Genomic DNA, 22,724 nt, shown 5'->3' with positions numbered 1-22,724 from the left:
GATACCCCACGGCCCCCCTCCCCCAGCCGCCTCACAAAGAACCCACAGCTTTGCACCCCCCCCCCGCCCGGGGGCGGTTAATATATTCCAGCGCCTGCAGCTCATGAAATGTGTAACGTCGCAGCCGCGGTAATCCCAGTAATTAGAATGGGATAATTACGGCTCTGATTGCTCCCGGGCCGCTCCCCGCCAGATGTGCTGCAGCCCCCCCTCGCCTCGCCCGGTGCCACGCACGGGTTTGTTTAACCAACACGGCGCTAATTAACGCATTTTGCTGCACGGGGGGGAGGGATGGGATGAGCAGTGCCCACCCTTAGGGACCCCTAGCGGTCCCCAACAGCGGCTCGAGGGGGTCTCTGCTCCCCTTCATTACTGCCCCACGCTCATCAATCACAGCCCGTGGTGCCCCTCTGCTCAAAGCCCATTTAATTGGAATCGTGGTGGGGGGACAGCTGTGGCACAAACGGGGCAGCCTTTGTGCTGTGCTCTGTCCTTAGACTGGGGGTTCTTACATTGGTCCTTTTATTGGAGGATGCTTGGTCCTTCTATTGAGAGTCGTCTCAGTCTCAATGTCTGGGGGATGCTCAGCTCTGTTGTTTGGAGGTACTGAGGGATGCTCAGTCCTGATCTTATAAGGGTGCTCGGTCCTAATGCTGGGGTATGCTCAGCCCCAGATTTGGAGGAATGCTCAGTCCCAGTGGTTGGGGATGTGCTCAGTGCGGATTTTGGGGGATTCTCAGCCCTCGAGTTTGGGGGATGCTCAACCCCGATGCTAGCAGGACACTCAGCTCATGCGCACAAGGGCCGTCTCCCTTCTTTACAAGGCGATTCTACGGTCCCACCCCTATGGGGAGACCCCACCCGGTGCCCCAATGCTGACCCCGCCCCTCCGGCCACACCCACCCCAAGCACCGCCCCCTTAGGGATAGCAGCAAATTAACCACGCCCACGGATCATAACCACGCCCACCATCGAGAAAACCCCGCCCATCAGCCGAGGCCACGCCCCCTCCAACGGCCACGCCCCGCGCCTCCCATTGACCACACCCGCCTCCGACCACGCCCCCGCTCGTCCCGCACTCCATCCCGCTCTTCTCGCCACTACCGGAAGTCCCACCCGAGGCGATCAGCGCGTCACTTCCGCCTGCTCGGTCCGGCAGCTCCAATATGGCGGCGTCCTGCGGCTCCTCGCAGCTCCCCGCCGCCGAGCCGCCCCTCAAGATCCCCAAGATGGAGGTGCTGTCGCCCGGCTCGCCGGGCGCGCTGAGCGACGGCAACCCCAGCCTCTCGGACCCGTCCACCCCCAGCGGCGCCTCCCCGCTGGGCCCGGGGCCGGCAGCCGGCGGGGCCGGGCTGGGGGGCGGCGGGGCGGCGGGGGGCCGCGGCGGAGCCTCGCCCTCCGTCTCGTTCTCCCCGGGCGGAGCCGCCGCCGCCGCCGCGGCCGCAGCGTGCCGGGGGATGTCGTGGACCCCGGCGGAGACCAACGCGCTAATCGCCGTGTGGGGCAACGAGCGGCTGGTGGAGGCCCGCTACCAGCAGCTGGAGGGCGCCGGCACCGTGTTCGGCAGCAAGGCCCCCGGGCCCGCCATGTACGAGCGCGTCTCCCGAGCGCTGGCCGAGCTGGGCTACGAGCGCACCCCCTCGCAGTGCCGGGAGCGCATCAAGGTACCCCCGGCCCCGCGCGTGGAGGGCCCGGGGGTGGGGGGTCCGCTCCTCGAGCTGGGGTGGGCCCGCGTCCTCCTTCGGCTGCAGGCCTGGTGCTGGGTCCCCTGCCTCAGGCAGCACCTGTGGGTCTTCGTGCACAGGCAGTGTCCTATGGCACCTTGGCCTTGGGGGGATTTTGACCCAGCCCCTGATGCCCTCCAGCATCATTGCAGCTGTGTAGTGGGAAAGAGCTCCCGCTGTTCTGTGATGGAGCATTGCTCCTGGGGTCCCCTTGCTCCTGGGGTCCCCTTGCTCCTGGGGTCCCCTTGCTCCTGGGGTCCCCTTGCTCCTGGGGTCCCCTTGCTCCTGGGGTCCCCTTGCTCCTGGGGTCCCCTTGCTCCTGGGGTCCCCTTGCTCCTGGGGTCCCCTTGCTCCTGGGGCCTTGCTCCTGGGGCCTTTCATGGCTGTGGAGCTCCCTTGTGGCTATGATGTTTCCCCTGGGTTGCCTGCTTTAATGATTGGGCTGTGTTAAACGGCGCAGCCTGCTGGCTTCTGTGGTGCTGGGTTTTAAAGAGTTGGCTCTCTACTTGTGTCATTCCTTGGGGAGAAGGCAAAGCCTGGGCTCAGGCAGGGAGCAGCAGTCCATGTGCTGCCCTCATACAGAAGGAGCAGTGGACTAGGACTGGTGGGATATGAGGAACCTGTGATACATAGGAGCTGCTGCAGGCTTCAGGTTGTAAATATGAATGAAGTGCAGAAGGGAGAATTAAATGCTGAGGTCCCTTAAGGCTTGTTTCCCCTTTCGTGACCCATTTGGTTTCCAGTGCAGTTGCTTAAAATGTTGATCAATTAAAAAGGAACGGTTTGTTAGTTCTTGATATTGCTGGTGTTGTTGGCTTCTCTTTGCCCTGTTCTATTCATCACTGATGTGTAGTGCTGTGCTGGCCCATGCAGCCTGGGGTTGTCTGTGTGCAAACATCCTGATCTTTGATTTGCAAAATGTATAAAATAAGTAACTGGGCACTTCTGCAGTATTAATAGAGACTGATGGCAGTATGTCTGGTGGGCAGTTCTGTGTGTTACTGAGCATCCTGTGAGGTTCTCAGGAGCAAATGAGCAGGGGATTTGCCCTGCAGTGTCTGATTAGCATTTGTCTTTGGAAAAATGGTTAAAGTGAAGCAAAGCTCTTTCTTATAAACATTTTGCTTTCTGAATGTATATTCTTATGTCGTCTCTTTGACTCCTTGTATCTCTCTGCTTGGGGATTTATTTTCCTGAATGCATCAGAACATTTTGGAGGGAAATGTTGCTTTTAAGCAGACGCTTCATGCACTGCAAAAATTCTCCAAGTCTCTTGTTCCTGAGCAACATCCAGCTTCAATCAGCCCTTCCACAAATCTGGGACACTTGGAGTTTTGCTAGTGCTAAAAAAGCTCCAAGAGCAGTTTTCCTTGTCTGCATGGCTCTGATGGTTTCTGGTTATTGGGGAGTTCCTGCTGCTGTTGTTAAGGGCTGCTGCCTTGGCTGTGGCTGCAACTGTACAAGGAATTGCCTCACAGTGCAGAGCAGTTTGTAAGGAGAATATTTGTCCCAGAGCTAACCTGGCTGGGCGGTGTGTTTGGAGGGCTCTGGTTGGAGTGGGAAGGTGCCCTCTGGAATGTCCCTGTTTCCTAGCAGCTCATGGTGCTATTACCAGAGATACTTTTTGCCCTGTCTGTTGAGAAGTGCTTTGGCATCATTCTTTTGTCAGTTAAATTTGTAAGTTGCAAAGAAACTATAAATTGTGTTTTTATATGTATGTTTCAAACAATTTAGAGGGAATGAAGCACTTTGAGGCTTATGCTTACTGCATTGCAATAGCTTCAAGAGCACCTCCTGAAAGATCTCTTAGACATTTCCCTACAGATGTTTCTAGCCAACACGCAATTCATCTGCATGGACTCTTCTTAAGTGAAGTCCACAGAGAGCACTGGTTCAGAGGCTCGACGTGAAGGACGTGGTGTGGTTCATGGTCACTGCTCATTCATGGTCTGTCTGCCTTGGCTCCTTGCTCAAGTTGTTAGCGTCCCATGCACTCCCAGACAGGACTGCCACCCTGCCCTGTGCTGGCACGCAGGTCGTGCTGCTGTCCAAGGTCCTGCATGTCCTGAGTGCTCCTGGCGTGGGGGTCTTCATCGCTGCGCTCTTGGGAGAGGTGGACATGTCTGCATGGCAGAGCTTTTCACAATCCTTTGGGTTTTTCAAGAAAAATGAGCACTCATTGAAAAGCTCCATTTTTGATAGAGCCAAAGGTTGAGTTTGTTACAAGAACTATTGAAATAGTTGCATTAGAATTGGCAGAATTGTCTGCTTGGCTCTTTCTTACTCAGCTGAGGGTGAAAATCACTTCTGAGCACAGAGAGGTTGATGTTTGACTTCTGTCTTAAGATGGAGCAGGAAGGCTTGGGATTGCTGTTGGAAAAAGGGCGGTTCACAGACACTTCATAGTCTTACGCTATCCGTTGTCAGAGCTAAAAGCAGAGCTGAAGCAATGGTGATGAATGAGTGCTTTGCTTCATCATTCCACTTGCCTGCTGTAGCTGTAATGTCCCCCATTTCCATGGTTTTATAGGATAGTTTGACTTAACATCCCTCAAGGGACAATGCTGTAAGGATTTGCTGATTGATTATGAGTGTAAATCATGCTTAAAATGTGTCAAATTCAACTTAGTTTATAAATACATTGTAGATAAGATCTTAGTATTGGCTTTCTTCAGGACACCCGAATTTCCCGTGCTCTGCCAAATCTCAAGGAGTGTTAGAAATGAGATAGAAAGGAAAAAGTCAGCTCTGCGGAACAAAGTTTTCCAGTGCTCCAGTTGTATTACATATATGCATTCTCTCCTAATTCAAACAGGATGTAAAGCAAGGTCCCAGTTCACATTTTGTCCGTTTTCTAACATCTGCATGTGCTTTTCTGCACATAAGTGGTGCTGGCCTGCAGTCTGCAAATGAGACCATTGCTTGGATCTGCCACTCTAGAGTGCCTGTTTCACATTCGGGGAATCACATGTAATAATTCCAACAAGTGCTCCTAGCTTATTCCCACATGAGAGCCTGGCTTCATGACTTTGATGCCTGTGGACCAGCTAGCTGAGGGATTGGGAGCTGCAGGAGTATTTAGATGTTTTGATTTTTGCCTGTTGGGTCCTCAGAAGCCATCCTGTGCCTCAGAGTTCCCTCATCCTGGCATACCAAGCTGTGTCCTGAATCACTGCTGGCATAGTAGTGTGCTCTGACGATTCCTGCAGCTGTGATCTCACAGCTCTTGTTAAAGAATTGTTTACTGAAGCACATGTGCTTTTCCTCCAGTCCTGCTCTTCTTTGCTAAGTGTGTTCATAATCCAAGATTGGAGAATTAGCCTGGCTCAGCAGTTTGTGTATCCCCAAACCAATCCCCTCTGTGCGGCATTGTGGAGCATTCAGCTATTTGTTTTGACCTCAGAACTATTATTTAAGGCAGAGGATGAGATACTTTGCAAAACCCTTTCCAGATTTGTATGCAGTCACTTCTGTTTTGTGCCCTTCACCAGGCTTATCATTGCTTCAGAGCAGGAGGTGAGCTGCTAACGAGTGGCAGAGGCACAATCACAGAAAAATGAGCTATCACCTCGTGCTGTGACGTTCCATATGAAGGCCAAAAAAAGCTGATGCATCCAGTATGTAGGCTTTGTTATTGCTTCAGATCAGGCAGTGAGCTTGAACATCATTGTTTCATGCTCTTCCAACCTCTGAACATGTCATTCACAAGCTCTGCTGCTGGTGGCCAGCCCGTTGCCCTCATGCTTGTTTTCTGCACACAGTGACCTGCTGCTCACTTGAGCAGGAGGTGGAAGGTGTCTGCTGGGTTGTGATTGTCCACAGAATGTGTGATTTACTTTGCAAAGTAAAAAAAAAAAAAAAAAAAAGCACCTTGAAGACAGCAGTTATGTGCTTTCACACGGGGAGTGCAGGCACAAAGGGGAGTGCTAACATGAAACAGGGTGGAATGAGGAATTATGTTTGGATGTCAGCTGTTCGTATTCTCTTGCTTTAAGCTATACGTAAAATGATGATGACAGGGTTTACTTTCAATGTGGCTGTGTTTTTTGCTGCTTTATGATGTAAACAATCTCTTTTTAAATCTTTGTAGCGCGAAGTCATTTTGAAAGAAGGAAGTGCTGCACTGGCTGTCTCTGATGGGACTCCTGCAGTCATGCAGTGTGACCTTCTGTGTGCTCCAGGAGATTGAATTTCACCCAGAATTTCATCACTGGGTTCAATAACCTTAAGCAGAGTGGCTCTCTTTTCAAAGGATTTCCAAGGATGGAGTTATCAGTCCCTTTACCAGCAGCTTATCCAACTGCTTATCACCTTCAGAACAGCTTTGCCTTCCGTTTTTTAATGTATTTTCCCTTGTCTTCTGTTACTCAGGCCGAGATCCTTGTCCCTGTGGCTCCACCCTCTGCGAAGTGCACAGGCAGTGTTCAAGTTACCTCTTGATCTTTCTTCGTCTTAAGTAGGTTCAGATGCCTCTAGTTTTCCAGTCTGGGTCACTTTGCAGTTCCTGTCCTGAATCCTCTCCAAGAACTCACTCCTCGCTGGAGAACCTCACAGGCCCCAGTAGGTGGGAGCAACTTTCTGTTGACATTCGTAAACTGGACAATATAAATCTGTTCTTTGTCACTGAAGAGTTTACTTGCTTTACTGCTTCTTGGACATACCGTGAGACTGCAGTGGAGGAGCATCTCTGGAAGATGTGAGCATCACATGAAATGAATGCTCTCACACAGCAGCTGTGTCCACTCTGTGTGTGGGCCACTTGCTGGAGTGCTGTTCAGGGAGGCAGGTTAGCACCACAGGCCAGAATTTCCCATTTTCTGGGGAGCAACTCTGCCAGAAGCACTTTGGTGGAGGCTCTGGCATGCAGGTGTGCCCTGAGATTGCCCATCCAGAGAAACAAAAGTTAGCTATCTGCTTCTACTGCAAGAGTCGGGGCTAAAAGCAGCTCACGTATGGCATGTCTTTGAGCAGGCAGCAAGTCACAGTTGTGAACGTTAAATCTTAGTTTGGGAACACATTATTTGTGCCTCTCAGAAGGGGAACCACTTAGGACCCAGATCTTAAAGTCCTCCCAATTTTTAATACTTGCCCTTGGGCTGTACACACAGTGGGCTGTAATTGTGGACATTTCATTGGCAGTTATACTGCAGAAACTGCATTGACGTCAGAAGAGAGTCCCAGTGGCAATGATGCAGTTGCTAGATGGTTGGTTTTGGATTTTGTTTATTTGAGAAGTAACTGAATGCACCTGAAATGTTCAACAGAATGAAGCTGGTGTGAAAGCACAGAGCTTTAAGTGCCTGTGTGGGTGCAGATTCACTTCCACTACTGTTGCAGATTCTGCTGCATCCTGCTAAATCTGTCAATCTAAGGAGGCTAAGGAGATGATGCTTTCCGGACTGCTGTGGGTCCCACAAGTTACTAATCTTTGTTTTGGCCATTGTTTCTGGTGAAAACTGGAGTTAAGACAGGCTTTGGTATTTTTCTTACAGCTTTTCCTATTGGTCTAGATTTAGATGTTGCTTTCTATTGATAACGATTTCTCTATGCAGCTAAATCACAAAGGCTGAGGTTGGACTTGCCTGGCATGGACCTTTCTTTGGAGACCACAGCCTCAGGACGGGCGTTTGCATGCTTCTAGGATCGTGTGTAAAGCTCCCAGCTTTCAGAACTATGTGAGTAGTAACCCATGGGGTGCCACCCGTGTTGATGCTTTCTGCCTCCCATCTGGAGCTTATTCTGGAGCAGAGCATTTTCCCTACCACCTGCAAGAGGGTTTGTGCTGCTCTTAGTCTGTGGCCCTGCTCTGCCTGCTCATTTGAGACCTAGAACCAACAGGGGTAGGCCTGTGTGGTCCCTTTGGCTTGCCAAATAGCTGGTATCTGACCTATCAAGTACTTCTTGGATTTCTTTTGTCCAGACTGCTGTACTTAATGGTTATCTTCGGACATCAGGCTTCCTGGGTGGCATGGAGATGCTTGTCCCATTCACAGTGTTTGTGTGAAAACTCATGTTTAATTTTAAGGAATGAGTGTGTTTCTAAAGGCAGGACGAGCACTGAAGCATGGCTTTCATTGCTTTGGGGTAAGTAGTGAATAGTTTTCGGAATAGTAGTGACAGCAGTTTTGGGTAGCGTAGGAAAGAATGCCTTTACTGACCAAAATGGCCTGTGGGACTATTATTGGGTGTCCTAGCCCTTAAGAGTTCTGCTGTTAGTTCTTAATGGAAAGAATGGAAGCCCTTAGTACTGGTTGAATATCAGTGAAATTCTGCCAGGTCCCAGATGTGCTTTGGAAGTGGAATTCATCCTCTGTCAGACTGTAGCATAGCCTCCATCTGGTCCTTGGTATAAACTTGGGGCAAAGCAATCTCCTAGCCTACAGTTTATCTTCTTTCTCTCAGTCTCTGGCAAAGTCCCGCAGTATCCCAGGTTAATATGCTCCATGAGATCCTGCTGATGCAGTAGGGTTTTTGTCTTGAAACCTGTGGGATCTCTGCACCCAAACATCTCCTGTTTTAGTAAGTAAAAGTGGACAGCTTGATGTCTGCTGCAGTGGTTCAGAGAGCTAACAGGAGCCATGTATCCTTGGTGTAGGGGTGTAGAAATACGTTTATAATCATCTAGGCTGGCCTCTGCCAGAGGGTTTGATGCCTCTGTAAGTAATACCTGTCTAGGCTTAGATTGTTTAGATGTATTTAACTGTGGTTTAGAAACACACAGTGGTGAAAAATCCACTGCATTTTTTTGTTAGATTCTAGCTCTTACTGACTAACCTGCCTTAAAAATGTGTGGCTTACAGTACTGACTGAGCATCCCTCGTCTGTGTCTTACAGCATGACTTTGCTTCTTCAAGTCATCATCCAAAGAGATACCTGGTTTCTGTCTCAGTTTGGTGACTGACTTCTCTATTTCCCTGACCACCTGTCTTCCCTTGAGGCATTTACATCACTTTCATTGTTTCATTCTGGAGTCCTCTGTTCTGGAGCCAGAACTTTCAGAAAAGTTTTGGCATGGAGGCACATTGGGATACAATTGAGGCTTTGTTCTTTGGTGTGAAAAATGATTTAATTTGACTGCCGGCGTATCTCTGAGTGCTGTGATCTGGCAGATGTGTGGCCACCTGCAGAGCTGGTGCCACTTCAGGCAGGTCTGCAGTAGGTTCTGCAGTGCACGACTGCAGAGTGTTAAGGATGGATTTGCTCATGTTCTGTAGAGCAGTGGTAGACTTGGTTTCTCGAGCACTAAGTCATCAGCTGCCTTTCTGCTGTGTGGTATGGCTCTCTTTAGAGTTCAAGCTGTGCTTTCTTCTCTTTTTATTGTAGGAACTGTTGCTTCAGTTCAGAAGTACAGATATAGGGCTTCTTGTGGTGATATTCTTATTTAGGCCTGATGTTCTCCTGCCTTTCACACATTTTTTAACCTGAAAGTTCATGAGCTAGTGTGTAGAGCAGAGGAATCAACCACCTGTAGTCAGTTCTGTTTCCTTGTGCTCCAGCCAGCCAGTGTGGGAATGCAGGTTTCAAGAGCTTTCATGGCTCCAGTCATCCCTACATGCTGTACAACCAGCCCAAACTTCACAAGCCATTTCTTTTGTCTCACTATGGTTTCATCTTTTGTTACTTGTGAGTATCCTGGTGTGATGAGGCAGGTAGCCTTTGGATACTGCCTTCTTCACTTCAGCTTCCTCACTTCATAAATCTGAGGACTCCTCCCTTCCATTAAGAGTTGAATGGTGCTGAGTGCTACCCTGTGTCTCTGGGACCTGGTCTAGGCCAGCAGCCACCCTTTGATAGGGTATCATGGAAAGGTAATTGTGACATTTGTGGGCAGGCATGTAGATCACAGAACTGCTGGGTGGAGTCTGTACCATCTAGCTGAGTAAAAACACACAGAATCGTTCAGGTTGGAAAAAACTTCTAAGATCACTGAGTCCAACCCCCACCAGCCCACCCCCACCAACAGCCACTGACCATCTCCCTCAGTGCCATATCCCCGTGGGTCTGGAGCACCTCCAGGGATGGTGGCAGCACCACTTTCCTGGGCAGCTTGTGTCTGTGAATTACTGTTCTTCTGGGGACTGAATTTTTCCTAATATCCAACCTGTGGCACACCTGATCATTCCAAACTGTCACAGTGCTTCCAAAGGAGTTCTTGTTGAAGTTTTGCCAACTAAACTTATCTGTACCCCCAGGCATAGGAAATGAATTTGTCTGCAGTGAGTAGTGACACTTCTCATGGATGGGTTCATGATTCTGGGATTCCATGGCTGGTTGTTTTCTACCCCAATTGCAGTAGAGGTATTGGAAATGTAAAAATTTGCTGGTGCTTGTCCAAGGAGGATCTGCCTGTTTATCCTGAGAGGCAGCAAAGACAGAATCAGGAGAGGCTGGTGCTGTGCTTCAGGCTGCTGCCCAGCTGAGAATCCCCAGTCGCTTTCCCAGAGCTGCTGATAGAAAGTGGTACTTATTGCTGCCTGTAGGCTCATTGGGCTTTTGCTGTGTGTTGTTTTTTTGGTTTTGAAACAGCAGAGTAAAACTGACTTGCTGCTTAGCAGCTTTGCTGCTACTCCTGGGGCTCTGAATATCAAGAGGAAACGGGCTAGGAGTGCATTCCTCTCCTGCTGATGCTGTTAAACAAGGTGTTTGAGGAACATTGGATACGTTGGAGCTTTCTGGAGATGTAAAGTTCCTTTTGGGGAAAATGAAACATTTTATGCAATGGTGTGTACTTGCTTGTTGCTTAAGAGCCGTAGTCCTTTTTCAGAAAACGAGATGACCAAACTAACTATTCCCAAATTAATGCCTCTTTTGAGCTCTAGAGGTGGCTTTGATTACCATTCTGTCTAGCATCTGAACAATCTAATGAATGTCATGTGAGAAAATGTGTTCTACAAATCTATCAGTCTGCAAATTGCTGAGATTTGCAAGATAAAGTTGGAGCATGATGTTATCTTTTAAAAGTAGAGTGGTGGTTGAATTAAAAACACATTGAGAGATGCACATAAAGGTTCTTCCCCAGCAAAATATCTGTCTAGATCTGGACTAGGGGGGAATTGTACAAGTCTATGAGTTTTGTCTGCAGCTTTGCCTGTCTGTCAGGCAGTGGGTGTTATGTGTAGTTGCCAGCTTGGCCGGTAGTACAGGATGGTGGAGATCACCAAAACCAGATTGGGTTTTTGCATTTGTCATTTTTGGAGGTTTCAACCTTAGCGCTGAAAGCTGTCATAGTGGATTATTAGCCAGAGCCATCTGAGTTATGTTTCTTTCTTAATGATTGATATCAAAGTCTGGGAATTTGGAGCATTATTGATTTGACCTCTTTTAAATTTCAGCAGCTTCACAAGAGACAGAGTGAGTTAGTAAGGAATGCAAAATATGTAAGTAATATATATTTTATTAGCTGAATAGCTTAGGCATACATTTTGTACCTTGTGTCTTCTTACCAGAGTAAGGAAGGTTGGACTGTCTGTGCTTTTGGGGACTTCTTTCTTTCTTCCTTTCCATCTCCTCCCTGCTTTACCTTCTTCAGGCTGTGGGCACAACACCAGCTCTGCTTTCCCCCTCTTGTAGTAGGTGTGCGTTTTCTTGGCTGATTGGTATCTCTGACTGGGGATCTAATGTTTATTTTCCCTGTGTTACATGGCAGATCTGGGGGGTTTTGAAGTGGGGAGGAGAATAAATGAATCAATTTCCCAAGTTAAATCGATGAACCTGTAGCTGCTGTACAACTTTGCTCTGTGTTGTAGATGTTAAGCTAAAACCTGCATCAGGAGCATCAGATACATAGTGATGCTTCCTGCCAGGTGTAGATTAACTTGACAGCCTTGCATTTAGCTCATGAGCGTGTGGCAAGTACTGATCAGCAGAAGTAAAATTCTAAACTCTGCCTGGCAGTCATGTAACTGTCTGCTATGTGTGCACTGCTGAAACAGCACCTTTGGGTGATTAACACGCAGCTTTCTGTCTTAGACCCTTCGCAGGTGTTACAGCCGTGTGAAGGAGCATGGTGTTGGGAAGAGGAAAAGCAGCTACACATTTGAACAGCTGGAGCAGGTGTTTGGTCAGGGAGGATGGGATTCCCAGCCCTGCCAGCCTGTCCTCATCAACAGCAGTGGCTTGTACCAGGAGCTGGAGTCGGATGGCAGCACCATGGAGGAGTACTCGCAGGAGGACTGGGGAAACCACAGTCAGGATCTTCACTGCTACCAGACTGGTGAGCAGGAATTAGGTAAGGAATCCTGTTAATGCTTCCCCACTCTCTGTGTTCGTACAGTCCCCACATTCATGTTTGGGACATAATGTGCTCATGTACTAAACAACTGATGGGGGGAGGAAAGGGAAATAATCATTTCACAGTGGTTCTTGGAGGCTGCTGGAGTATCAGGATCAGGAGAAAAGAAGGGTTATGTGGCCCTAAGCCTTGGCAAAGGAGGCAGTACATTCCCTGGCTCTCTGTCCCTTCCACCCACTGCTCAGTTTTACTTCCCCTGATGGGATCAGGGAGGTGCTTCCCTGTCAGCAGTGCCCGGCTTTGAGGTCCTTGGGTGCCAGCTACCACTCAGCCACTGTTTACTTCCAGGCTGCTCCTGTTCATACCAAGGACTGTTTTCTCCTTCTTCCCATACATCCTAACTGCTGTGTTTGCTTTAAGCCACAGATATGCTTGTATCCAGATGTGTGGTGTTTGGAATGCTTTTCCTGCTTGAATTAGTAGTGTCAGCTTCAGTGCATACAAATGAGTACATTAACTAATTTGGAGATTTGGTTGTTGCCTGTGGCTGTTTCACTTTGTCCAACAGAGCCAGCTACTGCATTCTCGATCAGGAAAGCAAGTGCACTGATCTGAGCTGTTGTGTCCAGCTGCAGTGAAGAAGTGGGTTTCTTCAAGCACATTTGTGTCTTGACCACTATGTTATGACATGTGAAGCATGAAGGAAAAGGAATTCTTTTCACGGAGGAAATAGAAGTTGATCAAATCCAGCAGTTGGAACACAAGCTAGGGAAAAGATGTTGATGTGGTTTTCCTTGTGATCTGTAGGCTGAAATGGGAACAGGAAGGAGATACAGTCACTTGTCTGTACACATCTTTGTTCAGGGGACTGGAGATGGTGAATGCTATAAGAGAGTCTTAAATTGCAGTTTGATATTAAAGCAGCCAACTTGCAAATTAACCACATTCTGGTTCTCTCAGACTTCTTCCTCTGGGAGCTTAGAAATCAGAAATATGTGGGAGAGAAATGGTGGGGAGCTGATGATGTTTCAAAACGTATGTAAATGACAGCTAATTCCATATAGTTATTCTGGTGACTCAAACTGTGGTCTCCTTAATTGCAGGAATTATGCTCTTGTCCTTGAAGGTTTTGCACTTGCAGAGCCAGATTCAGATCTTGTAACTGACCACATCATTTCCGAAGGAAAACCAAAAGCTCCAGTTAATGTAGGAACTGGAGCTGCCTTGTGCATGTGGCAGGACTTGGTGGGCTTAGGAAGTAAGGTGGATTTTAACTTCAGCCTCAAAAAAAAAAATTCCTGCTGCCTTTTATTTTAAAATATAACTGCGTTGGATCTTACCTTTCAGATGAAATGCCTACCACAAAAAGAACATTAAAGATAAAACAGGAATCTTCAGAAGACGCTCAGTAAGTAATTTATGAATGTTTTACCCTGGAATGTATTTCCCTGGGGATGTTGTGCAGGAGGGAGGATGTTTGAAACTTCTGATTATAATTATAAATACATTGTGCAAGACTATTCATACACTTGAATCTGTTTTATGCATTATTCCAGTTACCTCAGAACATTTGAAAAGCTTCACAACTTTGTCCTTTCTTGGCTTCATCATACAGCAAACAGAACGACTCACCACATGAATGCAAGGACTTAACATGCAGCTCAGATCCACATCAGGACTGCTAGGGCTGTGTGTGGGCAGGCTGTGGTTATCACGGGATGAGTCCAGGCTCTTGGAGCTATCTGAAATCTGTTTTTTCCATCTGCCTGAAGTTGCCTGAATTCTGCCCATTTGGATACAAGGAAAAAAAAAATTTTTTTATTTTAAAGAGCAATAATTATGTTGTAATGTATATTTTCCGCTAAACCAGTGGCAGGACTGTGACCTGCATACCAGGTGGTGCTGACCAGATATTTTAAATGGATCATAAGTGGAAGAAAGAGGGTGAGAAGTGAGACTACCTTAGTAGAAGTGCGTGTTGTTGACTTGGCTTGTATGAGTAATACTCGCATAAAAAATTCATGCATATCCCCTCCTTGGTGGAAAGCATGCCAAAGTTTATGATTTCTTTTATTTTTATAACTTTCCAGAGCTGACTTGTAACCTTTTGGATTGGTTTAATCTGACAAATACCGAAGCATTTAAAATGTTTTAAGCATGTGAATCTCCATTGCCTCGCCAACAATAACACAGAGTATTTCAAAAAATGAAAGGAATCGTGCCATGTTTCTGCAGACCAGGGCTGCTTTCTTCCAGCCTCTTGGGTTTTAAACCCTGTAGGGTAAGTGTAGCTCCATCTGTAATGGAATGAGCTGTCTCAAATCGACTTGCAGGCCCTTCAGGGTGGGAACACATGTGGGCATGGTGTCTTGCACCACTTCTCCCCATGGCTTACAGAGCTGGCTGAAGTCAGTATGGTATTTCTTAGGCTGCAAAGTGAGTTTGTGTAGGACGATAATTCATCAGTGTGTACACGTTTATGTAGTGTCTCTGGTTAGCAACAGAGGCTTTTTACTGGAAGTAAATGATTTTTTAAAATTCCAAATATGTATGTATTTATTTTTAACGAAAAGCCTGCATTGTAATGGCTTAGCTTTATCAAACTCCTCAATGGATTTTCCAGGGTTACGCTGTGCTTGACGGTGATTTTTCTCTTCATATGAACTGAATTCAGGGTAGCATCTCAGGGATGGACATGAAGAAAAACACTTGTTTTTCAGTATAAACATCATCACCTCTTTGAACAGCTTGTTAGGATGGCTCTGGGATAATTCTGCCTTCAGATTCTACCTTCAAGATGTGCCTTAGGGAGTTGCACAGAAAAGAATTCTGAATGTTTGGAGATCGAAGCTCAGAGAAGCTTGTGTTGTGTGAAGACTGCCTGAATTTTCTCTGCCAGTTTTTTGTTGTGCAGGTGCATGGCTAGAGCTTAGACTGCTCAGAGTTGGGGGTTTCTTTTCTGCCCTCGAAGCTCTCTCTAAAATGCATGGAGGTCTCTGAACTCCCAGGCATGTTGTGAAGTGTGCGGGTGATAAGCCGATCTCACATGCTCAGTGAAAGCACAAAGTGTCTTCCAACACAGAAATCTGCTGAAAATGCCTTCTTTTTTTTTTCCTCTGCTATGAGGAACAAGGAACTTTTAAACTCTGAAATCTTTTAAAGTTGAAAGAAACTTGAAAACTCTGCCTTTTTACTACATCAAGCAATGGAAAGCAAAGAATTAAATAAGTGTTCTCCCTGCCTTCTGCACTGTCAGGGTTCTTAGTAGTAGGTGTCAAAGGCAGCTTTTCAGGTTGGGTTTTTGGAAAGTGGAAGATCCCTGCATGCTGCTGTGACAGGGTTTGCTTTGTCCAGTTCATTGCCTCAGCAGTTGTCTTGGACATCAGATAAGGAAATCAGTATTGAGTTTGGAATGATTACAAGCAGTCTGGAGAAGCCTTACTGAACTGTAGATAAGCTGAGTATTTATTATCTTTTAAAAAAAGAGTTGTCTAATTTTAAAAGCCATACCAAATAATACCAAACATATTCATGTTTTTGGCCCATGTTTTAAAATGCATGTAGCTTATTGCAAAGAAAGCAGACCTTCAGTTCATTTGCTTTCTTGTGCACATGGAAGTTTAAAGCAAAAGTAATCTCAGTAAAATCAGTGGAAGTGATGATGCGTTCAACACATGGAAAGTAGAGGATTTACATGGTGGTGCTGCCTGACTATAAGTGCATGTGATCTTAAAATGCTATCTTTGCTTCTCTCTGTTCTGGGAGGTTGGAAGGAATTGCTCTGCAGTATCACCAGCTCCAGATTCCCACATGTGGTCCTGGGGCTGTGAAAACCAGCAGTGGTCCAGCAGGAGATGGTCCAACGGAGCCCTCTGTGTTCCCAGTGGGGGGAATTGCAGAGCTGAGCAGACCAACTTGTAGAAAAACATGGGAGCAAGGCTTTGTAAAAAACAAAGAAGGATTATTTTCCTAACAGGAGGGAAGAATGTGGGAGAGTGATGCTGGGACCTGGCTGTGCACCACTCAGTGCCTTGCATCTCTGAGCAGGTTGCACAGCCTGTTGGCACTGACAGCACTGCCTCTCTTGACTTTGGATAGAAAACAAGCAGTCTGTGTAGTCTTTGAGGTCTCCTCTGTTTCTTGGGTTGCCTTATTCTCAGAGGTGTGGGAGGAAAAACCTGGTAGGTGAGCTGCATCCCTGCCCTCTGCTGGTGCATTTCTCCCATACTGGTCGTGCTGGTGCATTTCCTTTGCTCCTCCCTCCAAGTAAATGTTTTTGAGAAGTGAAAGCTGCTTCAGACTCTGTTCTACCATTTTAAATTTCAGAGGAGTGTGTTTTTTCACTGCAGGCTTTTTGATGTTGAAATAGAAATGCTTGGGGAGTTAAATCCTTCACTGAAACCAGCTGTTTTGGTTTCTTTGAAGTCTGCTTTTGTTTGGAAACTGTGCCTTAGAACAAATTTGCACCAAGTCTCGAGTTTTTCCTCGTTTGAATTGCAAAAGCTTCTGAGGAGAAAGCAATGTGTTGAGTAGTCTGAGCCAGGTGCTGGGGGTGGAGGACCAACGATATGGTAAAATGCAGCTCTAGGGCACCTTCTACAGTTGAAAAATGAGATAGCCCTGTGACATGTAGGGCTGAGCCAGGATGAGCTCTCTGCTCAGATACCGTGTATTTCTTTTAAAGAGAGAAGTAACAGTCTAGCTTTTGCTGTGTTGGGTGTTTCCTCCTGCAACCAGCAGAAAGACAAAAAGCAGCCTGAGCTCCATACTTAAGGAAAGCAAGTGTCTGCCTGAGCCACATTGCCTTAATTTAGCTGCAGGATTCTGCAGGACGAAGCTGTGGTGTAACACCCACAGTTCCCCCTCTTGATTAACCCCCAGATTTTGTAGGCATGGGAAAGGAGGGGCCGTCTTCACAGTTACCTGTGCTTTAAGCCATTGGCACTGGAGGTGGTGAGCACAGCAATAGCACCGCATGCTTCCTAGCTTGACTCCATATGCAGGCATGATGTAGGATGATGTGAGGGTACGTGGTACCATTTCTCATCAGGCAGTTTGTGGGTCACGGTGCAGAATGCATTTATACCTGGAGATGCTGGGTAGAGCCTGGGAAAGTGAAGCTCTGCAGCAGGACCATTGCTTGGGGAGCTGGCAGAAGTGATTGCTGAGCCACTGTCCAGCGTCTGTGAAAGGTCATGGCGAATAGGAGAGGTGCCAGGGGGAAAGCCAATGGCACTCCAGTCTTCAAAAAGGGCAAGGAAACCCTGGGAAAGTGATGGGGAAAGGGTTATTGTAGATGTCACCTCCAAGCAACTGGAAGAAAAAGTTGTCAGGAGTAGTCAGCATGGATTCAGCAAGAGGAGATCATGCCTGCCTAATCTGGAACCTTCTGTGATGTCGTGACTGACTGGGTAGATGTAGGGAGAGCAGTGGATGTGGTGTACCCCAAATTCAAGTCTTGCAGACAGCCAGAGTCTGCTTGGAGGCTGTAACCAGAGGTGTGCCCCAGGGTCAGTGCTGGGCCTGGCCTTGTTAACATCTTCATCAGTGATCTGGACGAACGGATAGAGAGCTCCTCAGCAGGCCTGCTGCTGATACCAAGCTGGGAGGATCAGCGGCACCAGAGGGCCATGTTGCCATTCAGCAGGACCTGGACAGACTGGAAAGTTGGGCAGAGAGGACCATTATGAGATCTAGGAAGAGCAAGTGCAGAGCCCCGCACGTGGGGAGAAACAGCTGCACGTGTTGGTAGAGGTGAGGGGATGCCCTGCTGGAATGGAGCTCTGCAGAGGAGGATCTGTGTGTCCTGGTGTCAGAGGGCCAGCAGTGTACCCTGCTGTGCTGAGGTTCTCCTCCTCTCTGCTCTGCCGTGAGGAGGCCACAAGTGGAACACTGGAACAAGTTCTGGGTTCCCCAGTTCAAAAGGACAGAGAACTGCTTTTTTAACATCTTTTTTCCCTACTGCTTCATCTGTGCTTGAAGAGGTAGATCCCCTCCATGGGAAGCCTGTGTCTTCACTGCTGGGGATTCTCTAGTGAAATTATTCTTGTTCAGCAGGAGTAGTTTGAGTGACTAATTTTTTTTTTTCTTCAGAGCTTCAGCTGTGTTTTGTGCTGAACTGAGCTTAGCAATAGTATTTATGGTGTAATTAATAAAGGTGTTGTTTTTTCTGTTGTTGTTCTTAGCTCTGTTCCTCTACTGTTGAATGAAAATCTACCCACACTGCATTCTGGCGTGTCTGGGTTTGGATGGGACCGTTTTCTTAAACTGCATTCAGCTTCCTCTGTTGAATGCAATGAATGCTGGTGAAACACAGGCTGCTATCGCACAGCCCTGTGCTCAGCCACCTTATCCTTTTTGTCTCCAGAGTATGAACTTACACTTCCAAATGTCTAAACTGCAAGTTTGAGATGAGTCTTTCTGTGAGGAGAGTGATTTCAGCCTGGGCTGCTCAGACCCAGCGTGTGGGGCTTCATTTGGATGTGCAGCACCTCCAAGAAGCAGTTCTCTGGGATGGGAGGCCATGTAATTGAAGCCCTCCTGTAGTGTTGTAAGGGTCTGTAGAACCCAAACCATTTATCTTTGAACTGGAACGTCAGTATACTGCAAAATGGTGCTGCGCTGCACAGCTGCTCGGGGAGGTGGTGGGGTCACCAGCCCTGGGGGTGTTCCAGAACTGGGGGGATGTGGCACGGAGGGAGGTGGGCAGCGAGCACAGTGGGGTGAGTTGGACTTGGGGATCTTAGCGGGTCTTTTTCAACCTTAATGATTCTGGGACCCTATGATTTTGTGATTCTGTGAACAGTGGAAGAAGGAACGTGCTTCTGTTCCATGTGGGGCAAAGAAGCAACTGAGTATCAGCCCCGTTCCTATTCCCTGCAGTCTGTGGGGTGCTGTCTGCTCTTGCTTAAGCACTTCCTCCATAACAAGTTGATACCTTACTGTCTCAGCAGCCTGTGCTGTAGCTGTTGGGAGCTGTTGTGGAAGGATAATTCTAGGGAGGGATGAGTGGAACAGCTTCTAAATCACAGTTCTTGGACTGAGAGAGGTTTCTCAATTACCAACACAGCTGCATTGTCTTCGTACAGATTGGATTATAGGACAGTAACTACTAAAATCAGTAGTTCTCTCCACTAATTGTGCCTTAAGTGTCTCATTCATCCTGAAGGAAGCTGTTCTGGCTTGCTTCAGTTGTATGCAAAAGCTCCCACCTGATCGCTCAGTGAAGTGTGAATGCCTGCAGTGCTGCTTGCCTTCCTGCTGCTGTCGTTACTGACAGCCAAAAGAGATCTTTGGGGACACAGGAGCTTCTTTATTTCCCCTCTGGTGGGCTGCACACACAGCTTCTGGGTGCAGTAGTCATATTCAAGCAAGTAAAAAGAGGATGGCTGTGTGCAGTTGGTTGGAAGCAAGAGCCCTAGGTCACAGGAAGAGGGGGAAAGCTGAAAAAAAAATCCATGTCATTTTTTGAATTATGGAAGCATGAAAAACCCCTGAACAAAGTTCTGTGCTTTTTTCTGACTTTGCTTTTCAAAGTAAGGTGAAGGCAAATGCACTTGGACTTCTGCAAGGGAACAGCAGACTAAACTGAAGGAACATGCAGCAAAGTGTTTCAGGGTGTACACACATCTGTAAAGAATAACTGAGTTGCTGAATTCTTGTTAACTTAGTGGTACATGAGAAATGTTTGCTTGCCATTGCATTTAAGCAGCAGAGGTACGAGCTGTGTGTGTGTGCAGTGTGATGCAGGGGTGGTGGTGGCAGCTGAGACCTTCCTTGGAGGTCTGTCTGCAGGGCAGCTCTAGTTCTCCTCACCAGGTTCTCTCTGCAGAACTTTTTGCACTAAATACCTTTTCCAGCACAAGGTGTATCTTGCTAGAGAGATTGGATAAAGTTCTGCTTTGTTTATTGTTTTTGTTGTTAATGAGGTTAATTAAAATGAAAACAGACACATCAGCATGGTGTTACAGCCTGGGAACTCATGTATCGATGCGTGAGGTGTGCAGGAGCTGAATACCCACTGCTTGAGGAGCAGCCTGCGGAGCGCACAGCCTGGTGATGCTTCTGGTGATGTTTGCTGTTGTCTTCCCGGATCATAGAGGTGCCTGGGAAGCAGAGCTGAGGCTCAGCCCTCCTGTGCAGGCAGTGCTTTCTCATGTAGCCTGGGATGGTTTTGCAGCTCTGAGAGGTTACTGACAGCTTTACACTTCTGTTCATTTTTCCAGGAAGCGCGACGTCATGCAGAACATTATGCAAATCTTGGAGTCCGTCCAGTTGAAGTGGGAGCTGTTTCAGAGCTGGACGGACTTCTCCAGGCTGCACCTCTCCAACAAACTGGCCATTTTTGGCATCGGCTACAACACGCGCTGGAAGGAGGACATTCGCTACCACTACGCGGAGATCAGCTCGCAGGTCCCGCTGGGCAAACGGCTCCGGGAGTATTTCAACTCGGAGAAGCCGGAGGGCAGAGTCATCATGACCAGAGTGCAGAAAATGAACTGGAAAAACGTTTACTACAAATTCCTGGAGATCACCATCAGCGAAGCGAGGTGCCTCGAGCTGCACATGGAGATTGACTGGATACCCATCGCTCACTCCAAGCCGACGGGAGGCAACGTCGTTCAGTATTTATTGCCGGGGGGCATCCCCAAGAGCCCGGGTCTGTACGCCATCGGGTACGAGGAGTGCCACGAGAAGCCCCACTCGCCTCTGGCGGAGCCGCGGGGCGCCGATCCCAGCAATGAGACTCCGGGGGAGCTGGAGGTGCCGTCGCCGCAGGCCTCGCTGCGGGTGGAGATGGAGTCCGCCCGCATCATCTACTGTTACCTCGGCATCGCCGAGGTCAGGACTCTCCAGCAGTGCCTGTTTTTACATTTTCAGGCAAACACCAAAACCTTCAGCAAAGAGTGGGTTGGGATCAACGCGTTTTTATCTCAGAACTGTGTCGTAGAGCCTGGGGTCTCCCCAAAATCCATCTACATCAAATTTGTGGAAGTGGAGAGGGATTTTCTTTCCGCTGGCTCTTTGGTAGAGTGCCTGGAAAAAGCCATTGGATACCCCTTAAAATTCAACAACTGAATCTCGTCCTTCATAAGGATTAGGGCTTCTGCCCGTTTCCCATCTCACCGTCGGACGCTGATGGATCCTGCGCACGGCCGGGAGGCGAAGGCGTTGCTCAGCAGAGTTTGAGGGGGGCTGCTGGGCCGTGGAGCAGCGCGGGGCGGCTGTGGGCAGCGCTGAGCCCTGCCCAGCACATCCCATACATTCCATGTCGGACGGAGCGGACGTTTCATACGAACAGCTGTTTTTCCACAATGTCTCATTTTTACACATCCGTCTCTATAAGTGTTATTACAGATCTGAATAAATAAGCAATAGATAATGGCGAGTTAAATCTTGAATCACGTTAAAGGAGACTGTTTTTCAAAGCCACCCTTAGATACTATTGTATATAATTTAGAAATTCACTTTTTTCACCCATCCAGTGTTCTCCTATCTCCAAACAGTGTTGCCTGCAAAGACTTTTGTTTCTGTGATGTATTCCACTTTCCTAGTAGTGTTGCCATATCCGCTTTTATTTTATTTTATTTTATTTTTTAACATTAAAATAATTCCCGGGCTTTTATTATTTTTATTTTTATCGGTTTATTTTTTCAGTTCTAGTTAGCCTCTTTGTGAGAATAACCTGGCAGCTGGGGAACATTCTGTCAAACCATGCTTATGGGTACAATCAAAGCTGTGAGATGGGGGGGGGGAGGCGGGCTGGGGGCACGTGGGCCGGGAGGAAGCATTTGAAGCCTTTCAGAAGTGTTGCTATATGTGCCCCATCACCTCGCTGGCTGGCGCCGGCGTTTCGGTTTTCGGAAGCTCATTGATCAGTGACGTTGTGACATACAATGAATGTGTCAGTCCTAATAAAATCGAGCAAACGCGCACGGACTCCTGGAGATGTCTTTCTCCTCTCTGGGCGGCGTTCCGTGGGCATGGAGCCTTCCTTCTGTCGGCCATCAGCACCCAGCAGTGCTCGCTGGACCTCCATTCTGACTCCTGGGACCTTTGCTGCTGTGCTGTGGGCAGCAGTGAGGAGGGATGGCGGATGCTGCTGTGCTGCAATCCCTGCAGGGCTCACCCAGAGCTGGGCGTGCTGTAGGGACAGGGGCCGCCTCATGGTCTCCCTCCCCGGCTCTGCAGGTGATGTTGGTGTGCTGGGGGGGTGCCGGGCTCTGGGGATGCTCCGTGTGCAGCTGACCTCAGAGCCGTGACCTTGGGAGGTGCCTTCACCCACTGCCCTGCCTGCTTCCCCTGTTAAATTTGGGTCTCAGCATGGGGAGACCTTTGGTGCAGCACAGCTTCAAAGGACTCCTTGAATTTCTGTGAGGTATGGTGACAATTGCCCTCCTATGGCCAATTCTGCTGCTTCGTTTGTGGCTGGAGAAAACAAGCTAAAGTCCAAGAAGCCACAAACACAGCCTGTGGCTGAGTGTGGGGCTGGAGAGGGCTGGGAGTGTTGGATACACCAGCACTGGGGCTATGCTGTGATGCAGGGCTACCCTCTGACTCAGGCTGGCAGGGCTGCTGGATTCCTGGGGAGGCACTTCAGGATGAAAGGATGCTTTTAGAGCAGCGCTCTGACAGCCGCCCTGCAGTGCCCAGCAGTGGGGACACTCGGAAGGGTTCCTGGAGCTGATCCCAGCAGAGGACATCCTCTATCCTTGTCCCTTCTCAAGGATCCCATCTGCACACGGGGTTTCTGCTGTGTTTCTGCTCCA

The 22,724-nt window shown here is 48.2% G+C and overlaps 1 protein-coding gene across 6 annotated transcripts; it reads left to right on the top strand.

Moving 5' to 3' along the window:
- Nucleotides 1-1,142: 1,142 nt before the first annotated feature.
- Nucleotides 1,143-21,936, top strand: MSANTD2 (Myb/SANT DNA binding domain containing 2). 6 transcript variants are annotated; one of them, XM_031599684.2, is made up of 5 exons: nt 1,143-1,664; nt 11,057-11,101; nt 11,694-11,952; nt 13,303-13,363; nt 20,181-21,936. In XM_031599684.2, the coding sequence occupies exons 1-5, from the start codon at nt 1,167-1,169 to the stop codon at nt 21,031-21,033; spliced, it is 1,716 nt and encodes a 571-aa protein (XP_031455544.1). In that variant the 5' UTR covers nt 1,143-1,166; the 3' UTR covers nt 21,034-21,936. The 6 variants fall into 6 exon arrangements, with proteins under 6 accessions (XP_031455544.1, XP_031455543.1, XP_089979547.1 ...); XM_090123421.1 differs by lacking the exons at nt 1,143-1,664; nt 11,057-11,101 and adding exons at nt 1,675-6,284; nt 7,277-7,399 and having other exon boundaries at nt 20,181-21,913; XM_090123420.1 differs by lacking the exons at nt 1,143-1,664; nt 11,057-11,101 and adding exons at nt 1,675-6,288; nt 7,277-7,399 and having other exon boundaries at nt 20,181-21,913.
- The last annotated feature ends 788 nt before the right edge of the window (nt 21,937-22,724 follow it).

The sequence above is a fragment of the Phasianus colchicus genome, chromosome 23 (assembly GCF_987193195.1).
Source record: "Phasianus colchicus chromosome 23, bPhaCol1.hap1.1, whole genome shotgun sequence".
Taxonomy (NCBI): domain Eukaryota; kingdom Metazoa; phylum Chordata; class Aves; order Galliformes; family Phasianidae; genus Phasianus; species Phasianus colchicus.
This window is presented reverse-complemented; position numbering and strand designations above follow the sequence as displayed.